The 9,730-nt window shown below is 36.3% G+C and overlaps 1 protein-coding gene across 1 annotated transcript; it reads right to left on the bottom strand.

Annotated features, from left to right (window-relative positions):
* Positions 1 to 3,000: 3,000 nt before the first annotated feature.
* On the bottom strand, positions 3,001 to 9,724 carry LOC102298649. Its single transcript, XM_005952556.1, has 12 exons — positions 9,594 to 9,724; positions 6,850 to 6,943; positions 6,680 to 6,767; positions 6,441 to 6,562; positions 6,016 to 6,189; positions 5,775 to 5,929; positions 5,549 to 5,666; positions 5,331 to 5,439; positions 5,101 to 5,231; positions 4,815 to 4,896; positions 4,548 to 4,625; positions 3,001 to 4,394 (listed from the first exon to the last, which is right to left on the bottom strand). Exons 5-12 carry the CDS (start codon positions 6,145 to 6,147, stop codon positions 4,276 to 4,278), a joined length of 924 nt encoding a protein of 307 aa, XP_005952618.1. The 5' UTR covers positions 6,148 to 6,189; positions 6,441 to 6,562; positions 6,680 to 6,767; positions 6,850 to 6,943; positions 9,594 to 9,724; the 3' UTR covers positions 3,001 to 4,275.
* Positions 9,725 to 9,730: the final 6 nt, after the last annotated feature.

Raw genomic sequence — 9,730 nt, 5'->3', positions numbered from 1 at the left:
ATGCCAGGATTTTTATTGGGAGTGATCAGAATGAACAAGATTAAAAATTAGTACATCAGAGAAACAGCTGGGGCTGAGCAGTTTGGAGGCAAAGGGGGAAAAGAGGAAACCCACCAAGGAGGCGAATCATTGTGGTTAATCCTAAAGGAATCCGGGAATCTGTAAGAAGAAGAAATTATGAGGAATTACTCACAACACATTATGCCTGACTGGGGATTTGTTGCTTGTAAAAGTGGATAGTGTGGCTAAATTTATTTATATATATATATATATGTATATATGTATATATATATGTATATATATATATGTCAAACATACTACTGTTTAATTATCATATATTACCCTATCATAAATCACTGACATCACTTTGTGACATAAGGTATATAATCTCACAAATATACTGGTTTGTTACTTATTTATGATTTTTGGGAATGTTGACAAACCCAAATTTTTAAAATCAAGCTCGTGCATAAGGAAGACGTTTTATGCTTAAATTAGTCATTATTACTTATGTCAGGGGTTCTTAAACTTTTTTTTTTTACCTCGGGGCCCAACGTTTTCACTACAAAGTGACTCATGGCCCATTCAGATATTAACACTGTATTCAATAAACTGAGGTTGCTTTTGGTTTGAGTTATATTTAATAACTAAATCAAATGTACGTCATTTTAACAACTAAAACTAAATAAACAGGATGATGACATAATGCAATGTAATAATCACAAAGACATTTATTTATTACTTGTATGTGAACCTGGACATAAAACAAAATGCCAAACAGGTCAACAATTCATGGAACAAATCCAACTGCAAGTAGAAATTGAAAGGCTCGAGTCAAGCTTAATGATAAAAATAATAATAATTCAATTTTACTACAGCAAAAGAGACAAGAAAAAAAGGGACTCGTCTAGTTGCAAAGAGAAAAATGTAGTACTTTTTAGTCTTTCCAGAAGCTGATGCTGTATGTCTAAGACCATGTCTGTAATATGGTGGCTCAGAGTTTCGTTTGAGAGTGGGATGGTCAGTAGCTTGTTTGCAGCAGCCTCTCCCATCAGCTTATGACACATATACAGTATACAGCAACGGGTAAAATCAGTTCAGTGCTTCGTTGGGTAGCATTAGTCCACACTTTGCACACTGGGCTCTCAGGTCCGCCTCGTTTCCTCCGTTCACAAACACATACTTCAGGAAGTCAGGGTTAAACTTGCACAAAAATGTTGCCTTTTGGACGGGGGGTTGTCACTTTTATATTCATTTTTGCATTTTAAGAACTTCTCCATATATTTTGCTATTTGTAAACAGCGGGCAGACTGTCTTCTTCTGGTTGCTTATTGAGGCTGATTAAACAACCCCCAACAAGTGGTGGGAAGCTGCATTGGAAGTGAAATTATTTTTAATGGACAGGGACACAGGTGTAAAATACCATTTTTTTTCCAGCCCTCAAAGTGTGGCTCATGGCCCAGTGGTTAAGAATCACAGACTTATGTGATGCAGTATCAGTTTATACTGTAAATAACTACAAGAGGGTGGACAGGGTATGCTTTGACACATTTGTGAATCATTCAGAAAAACTGAGAAAAAGGTTGATGAAAGATTGATATTTATTCTGGTTCTTTTTTCCCCCCTCAAAAAACAAAAAGAAAGCAAACAAACAAAAACAACAAAAAACAATTCAAATTCAGAAGGATTTCCATAAGAGTAATGGGAGTAAAGACTATTCAGAGACTTATTTCAATGACTTTAAGCATTGAAAAATGCCTTAGTGGAATAAAATAAACTTCTGGCTATAATATTATGAATATGGCTGTAAAACTGTAATGAAGAAGGTCAAATGTTTTTGTCAAATTTTTATAACTTATATTAACAACTGAACCTAAACAAAAATGATGGCATTTTCGGATACTCATACTGATAGGTTTGTAGCTTGAACCTATTCGCTGGAACGTTGAAGACAATATAATTACACAGCAAGCAAGACACGAAGTAGGCAAAGTTCTTCATGTTCCTCGTGCACGGGAGAGAACCGGACAAACGCCGTTCCTTCGCTTGACCCCAGTTGCTCTCTCCGCTCCCCCGTAACACTGCTCTTTTATTGAGGTCCATGAATATGCATAGGTTCATTAACATATGACGTCTACATACAAACAAAGAGTACCTTTCCTGTGCGTTGTGTAAGTGTGTGTGTGTGTGTGGGGTCAGAGTGTGACCCCATAAATGACTTCCCTTAACCTGCTGGTCTGGAAAATCCAACAATCCATCTATATGTAAAAAGCACTTAGACTAAAACTGACATAGCTACGTTAATCCTACCGTAAAACATTAAAACAAGGTACGACCTCTTCCCATGCTCCCAGGATGTAGGTGTGCATTCCTGGAATGCACACCAAGCCTTTGCAGCCTGCTAAAGATCACACATCCTATCACTACACAATTGATTATACACCTCTAAGCATATATGGTTAAATATTGCTAAGCATAAATGACAATCAACAATACAAAACCTAACACATGCTAAAAAAAAAAAAGAAAATAATATTTCCTGAAATGTAGAATTTATTACAAAGGTAAATTGGGTTTAACATTTTAGGACAAGCTTTTAGAAATAATGTGATAATATATTTTTATACAAAATATACTCAGTTCTTTTGTGGGGAAGGAGTTAGTGCCTCAAATGGCACCGAGTACTTGGAAAGACCTGCATAACAACAAAAATGGCTGTTAGGTGTGACAGAGGTCAAATTCTGTTAACAACACACAATGTTGTCAAAATATCACAACAGATTCTGCTAATACTACTGCCAAAACAATGTTTATGTAATATTTTTTGTGAAGAATAAACATAGATGACAGGTCAGAAATGTTGGGAGCAAGAAACGTACAATTAAATAGCATGACAAGAAGTATGAATGTGTCCTTGAAAAAAACTTTTACAAATAAATCTATGACTATTGGTGTTTCTCATACACAAATCCATCTAATCCTAATTCAGATATTGTTTTCAAGAAAAACACCCTCTGCTGTGGCTCTAATGTATGAAAACCTGTCAAAAACACATATTTGAGTGTGAAAAGTTGAGATGAAAAACTACTTTTAATCTCATAATCAGACAATTAATTCCACAGTGAAAAGAACTCCTGAAATTGAGGGAAAAGATGGACACAATGTAGAGGGATAAAACTAGTCATGTAGCTACAGGACGGAGATGGAGCTACTTACCCTAACTGACCAATCCTGTCTCAAAGTTTACAAGATCAATTTTAGGATTCATTAGATTATAGTACTAAACATTTTAGAAATATTTGTAGGTAAATACAATCACAGTTTTAATTGTAATTTTAGATAAAATACATTGATATTCCATTTAATTACTGGGGAACTACGCGTTAGGTATGGGCTGTATTATAAAGTGTTGCCATGTTTTTATCTTCTATGTTAAGTAGACTGATTTTATATGTACTGAAATGTGTTATATAAATGTCATTAGCATCTGAATGAGCCATAACTAAACTCATGAATAAAAACATTAAAATAGATTTGAAATATATGTAGAGTGATGTAATGTAAATCTCTTTCAGTTTTTCCTCAAACTGCTCTGTCAGCCTCAAGATTTGAATCATTAAAGATACAGACATTCTCAAAATCAAAGTCAAATGTCACCAAACAACTTTTAAATAGACCAAACAAAAACAACTGAAAATGATTGAGACAAAATCAATCAAAGATGGTTTTTTTATTTAATCAGCACTTCCTCTGGGAGAACCTGTTTGTGTCCAGGTTTCTGCAGTTTCTACCCAGTCAGCAAATCTGAAACATCCAAAACTGTCACGGTTCTGGGCCTGTGGCCCAGTGTTTTGATTCTATATTATTGTTTATTGGTCTGTTTTCCTTTGGATTCTTGGCTTATGACTACTGGTGTTTTGGTTTCTGTTCTATATTTCTTAGCTTGTGTATTCCTTTGCCCCTGATGTCACTCTGACCCCTGTACTGTGTTCCTCCTGTTCTTGGTCAGAGTTATCTGTGTTGTCTGTGGATTTCCTGTTTTACTTTGAAGGTTCATATCTTATCTCAGTGTTTCTAGTTTCGCTTCCTTTGTCTCGTTTAGTCTAATTTCTCCCGGCTGTGTTCCCACCTGTTCCTCGTTTCCTCATTTGCCTGCCAGTGTATTTTAGTCCCTGTCAGTTAGTTCTTGTTGTCGCATTGTTAATGTCAGTTCACCCTTGTGCTGTGTCGATCTCCTTGTGTTTCCTGTGAGTTTATGTTTTTTCCCAGTTCAGTTTAGTTTCCTTTGTAAGCTTGTTTTCCTGTGCCAGGAAATAAAGCTGAGATAAAAGCTTTTGAGTTCATCCCTTGAGTCTGAGTCCTGCATTTTGGGTCCACCACTCCTGCTTGCCTGCCTGCCACACAGCCAACCATGACAAAAACAGAAAAAGAGGTTTAACAAAGAGCGATAACAAATGGAAACTTTGGTTTCCATTGGTTCCATTAAGGACAATTGTTTGAATTTAAAACATTTAATGTAATACTGATGATGACATTTAAGGATTTACCAAGTGATGTTCCATCGTCGGGAGTGGCTGCAAGTTGATCATAATATTTTTTCACCATCTCAAGCTCTGTTGAAACATCTGAAAAACAAAACATTTTTTAATTGTTTCCCACCACAGTAACAGTGTCACTCAGTAATTTTTAAGTTAATTAAAAAATAGATAGACAAATAGGTAAACAGACTGTGCTATCAGGTGCAAGACTGTAAAGATAAAGTGAAAAGGAAGAAAGCATTATCAAATGTAATTACAGCAAACTGTCCTGTTTACCTGGGAGTGAGCTCCCATCAGTTTTAAATGAACGTTCAATGGATTCCTTCATAATTTTCTCCAGAATCTCCAGGATGTTTACCTATTTTAGAAATTGTAATTACTTATCACAGATCAAAATGTGTTAAAGTCAAATACAATGACATTTAGAAGTTTCTCAAACTGGATTAAAAATATAAACTGAACATACATTTTTGTCTACGTCTATTCCAGCTAAACAGAAAAAGCCTTTGGGTGAATTATAACAAAATATGGTAATCATATTTCTTCATAAAACATGACAAACCTTCAAACGGTGCAACTTCTCCAACATGGTATTTTTTGCCTGCTCAAACATGTCCTTATTTGAGTGCACGTGGTCCGTAATAGTCTCTCTCATGTTGTACAGCGTGCCTTCTCCTTCAAATTCTGCAGCCTCTACAATAAGACAGAAAACTCCAATCAGATTTCTCTTTCTGAATAATGATAAATATGTGTTTTAGTGCCAAGTTGTGAATCTCTGATTTTATCTCTTACTGCAGTAGCCTTCTTCCATAATGTCTTCAATTGTCTCTGTCAGACTGCTGTAGACTCTTTTCTTCTGTTCCCGCATCATTCTGTTCAGTTTTGCCTTAATTTTTTCTTCCTTAGACACAAAACATGAAATACGGATGAAAATCATTTTAAATCATATAAAGTCATAAAACATTTTTTTTACTGTCCATTAGTTTAGACAGGAAAGTTTCATCTCTTACCTCTGTCTTGAGAAATCTGAGCTGCAGTTCAGCACTTTTGTACTTTTCAATCAGAGAATTAGTGTTAAGAGAAAATTCATCGATGACTCCGTTGAATGCTCCACGTTCTGAGTCATTTCTAAAACATATAAACATTGTGGTTATTAATGGCAGAATTGGCAAGTTTATATGTTATAAATTATCTTGAATAATATTATGTGACTGTTTAGAACGTGTTTTTTCTTACGGGAAGGTCTTTCTGAATTCTTCATCAATGCTGTCAGTCAGACATGAAGCCAACTTCATATTAAGGTTAATTAGTTTCCCGTTCTTTGGTTTGTGGATGCCACCATTCTCAACGACACACTTCAGTACCCTGTGAAAAGCACCACCCTTCTTTCCCTAAAACAAAAAAGAAAACAAAATTATTTAAATACATATTACTGTTAAATCTGTAAATTTTTTGTAACTATATTTAAAATACATACACGATACAAGAAGTTCTTGAGTTTTTCTCCATATGAACCTTTGGATTTCTCAACGCCATCATTAAGACATTTTTCAAAAGCCATAATGGTCTCTTCCATTTCTTTTCGGACATTTTCAAGTTGGAAGTTCATGATTCTCTCAAGTTCTCCAAACACCTCGCTTTTTTTACTATCCTGAAAAATATTTGAAGTAATAAAACCATAAAAACTACTTGTCGTTTCTTATAGGTTTTTGAATTCAGTTGGTTTGAAAAATCACTTTTCTGTAATAAGAACCTGAGAAACTAAATATAACAGCAAAAATATATGAGATAAGTAATAACCCATAAATTATTTAAAAAAAAAACTAAATAAGAAACACAAAGACAATTGATAAATCCCAACATGTAAGAGAATGTTGTTGTATATCTTTTACTTGACCTTACCACTCCTCTGGAGTTGGCTCCTTGAATCAAAGACAGAATCCCATAAGCTCCATTCACATAGTTTACTGTCTCTGAGTGACAGTCATTGAGTTCTTGCAAAAATCTCTGAAGTTTGGTTATTTCTGTAAGGAAGAAATTTCAGTGCCACAGTTTGACATTACACACTTTAATTCAAACTAAATATTTTTTCTTTCAGTCAGAGCAAACTAAAACAACATGTGCACTGAGACTTCACCTACCAGTTTCTTCTGGATTTAGATGCTTCCCTTTTAAGAACTCTCTGGAGCTCACTGTGAACACTTTGAAACTGTCATCAGTGAAGTGTTTCTGCGGAAAAATGATTTAATTTTAAAGCATCTTTGCAACTGTGGATAGTCTGTATTGTTTTCTGTAAGCCTATAAAACTCACCTTAATCTTGGTTCGCTTGTTGAATGCCTTCTTTACTTCACTCTTGGCTTGAATGTTTCTTTTAACTATTCGATCATGGATATCAGCTGATGAACTACATGAAATTTGCATATATGTACTGTTACCATCATCGCTATTATCATCACCATGATTAATTTGGGGCAGGCTGGGTGATTTTGATTTACTCTTGAGCTACGTCTGTCTTCGTTTAAAAAAAAACCCAATCCACATGTGCAGTTTAAAAAATATATCTCTGTTCACATGTAAACGCAAACACAAAGTCAAACGCTGTCAAGAACATGCCAAATCCTAACCTTCTTGGGAGTAAGTAAACAAGTAAACACAAAACCTTAAGTACTTCTGAAAAGTTTTTGTTTTTCTGAAAAGGCAACTAATTTTGTGTTACTTTTCAAGTGCCATTTTCAAACGCTTTCATTATTTGAATAATGTTAATAACTAAAGACAGTACTTTGGATTTTGCCTCACTGGCTCTCTTGGCCAGAGTTTATTCAAATAAGAACAAAACTGACAAATACTACATTAGTCTGAGTGATTTAAAATCATAAGTCACAGCGCTGTGAAATATGGCTGGTGTAGACTCACAACTTATTTATGCATACAGCATACAAATATTTAATTTAAAAAAATTAAATGTATTCAAAAACAACGACGCGTTGGCATCGGGATTTGGCTTCTGTTTAATGTAGAAGCCACGTCCGAAGTTCACTCTAGGGGTGTCCAAATTCATAGGCTGCATCCTCCTGAGGACCCGGTCCATGTAAACCGCGAAGGCCGGGTCCTCAGGAGGCCGGGTAGGCCAGAAGCGAGCAGCTGTGAAATTGGACGATCTAGCCTTCAGTTTTGCGTCACCAGCTGTCTCGGAGTTTAATAAACTCAGCCGTCTGCTCCTTGCTATCTAAAATATAACAGGACACTGGCATAAATTCTTGATCATCTCACACTTCTGTTTAATCAGTTTTCTGTTTGACGTTTATTCAGCTGTGTATCGCCCACCCAATCCCCACAAGAGATTAATACAGTTTTATTTAATCTACTATAATCTAATAATTTTAATCTCAGCCAAAATGATTTACTCACAAACAAATAAAACACTGAAAAAAGCCAAACAGTAACATTTTCAGTTATCTAAGTGACTTTATTTGATGAGATCATGTTTAACCTGAGTAGCGAAAGACCACGGGAGGTTTGAAAACAATGTGCCAGGAGTTCGCTGTTCTCGAGCTATCGAGCTCCTGGGTAACAGACGTCTCCGAAAAAGTCGGAGCACATTGTTGGAAACTGGAATTGGCTTGACCGCGCTATGAATTCGGGGATATGGTGGGCCACGAAGGATACACCCGACCCATCCTTCAAATCTGGGGAAATGAAGGACACATTTGTCGGCCGCATTCGGAGGAGTCTACGAATTTGGACAGCCCTCATTGCGTTGCTGTGATGTAATCGGCCTACAAATGCGGCCTCATGAGGATGCAGCAGATGAATTTGAACACCCCTTCTGACTCCTGTCTTTCAAAATGGAGGGACAGTAACTGCGGGTGTATATGTAAGCGTCTAAAAACTGCAGATAGCAAGATTAACAGCAACAGTATACTGTGTAAATCCACTATTGTATTGTAGAAATTCATTTAATCGAAACAATATTTTGGTGTACAGCATGATGTCAAAACGTTGTGTGACGAAATCTCTGTATTCCAGTTAAACACAGAAACTGAGTTTTCAAAAATCTCCACGCTGGCACGAGTTTTTTCTAAAAAAAAAAAAATCTCAGTTATCAGTGATACAAAACACAGTTTACGTGCGGACAAAAAGCCCAAACGCATAGAAAAAGCTGCGTTTTCAAAAATACCCATGTAGGTGTGGACGTAGCTTTGGCCTTTAGGTGGAAATGTGGGAGGCTTCCTTTCTGACAAAGCTGAGCTTTCCCTGACTGTTGCACACCTGTAACTCATGGTCATCGCCTAAATTGTGTTTAAAGATTGGCTGTGGCACTGCTTCTCTGCCACCTTAGGGTGTTGCTCTCCACTAATTCACCAGTTCATTTTTTATTTCTTTCATTGTAAATAAACCTATTAAATGTCATATTAGTTGTGCAAGTCTGCCTTGCGGATCCAGTTTATAATGATATGACTTTATTTGTTTAATGTATTTATTTTGACTGTTAAAAAAGCCAAACAAACTCGCAAATATGGGAGACTGGTAGCATTTATTCTAAAGCACTTGGAGAAAGGCCAGCATGTTTATTTGGATCGTGATGTCACCACATGCTGACATGCTCACATACAAATGTTTTTTTTGTCACAGCAACTATTTTAACTTTGTTGCTGAAGGACAGTGTAATGGCACTTTTGCTTTACAGTGTAAAATTGTTGAATTACTCGACTGTAAGGACCAGGATATGCATGATTTCCTATAATCTCATAGATTATGTGCAACATACATTAAAGCTGCCATGATGTCAGTTTCATCTTTTTCTCCTCCTGCTCTGCTGTTATTGCTCACCCTGTTCTCTCTTGCTGTCCCTCTACCACTGCCTTTCCCACTCTCCTCTATTCCCCTCCCTCTCTGTGTATTACTCAGTCCACCATCTTCAGCAAACTTTATAAAATTGTATCTGCCTCTGAGACTCCCTTTGACCCAAATGTTCTGTATTATTAAAGAAAAGGCTCAAGGTTGATCTTACATGGAAACACCCTGTAGTTGATCAGCATTCAAACTGTACTTACAGATCATCTGAATCATCAAGAAGATCAGACTTGGTGCAGATAAAGTGAATTTGCTGACATTCGCCACCATTTCCAATCAGACTACTGACACTTTCCAGGATCTCCCAGGCCTCTTTCTCTGATGCTGCTCGATTAAT

This window comes from Haplochromis burtoni, unplaced genomic scaffold, assembly GCF_018398535.1.
Source record: "Haplochromis burtoni strain Fernald_Lab_line unplaced genomic scaffold, NCSU_Asbu1 Contig_1805, whole genome shotgun sequence".
NCBI lineage: Eukaryota > Metazoa > Chordata > Actinopteri > Cichliformes > Cichlidae > Haplochromis > Haplochromis burtoni.
Note: the sequence above shows the minus strand (reverse complement) of the source record. Positions and strands in the feature narration are given on the sequence as shown.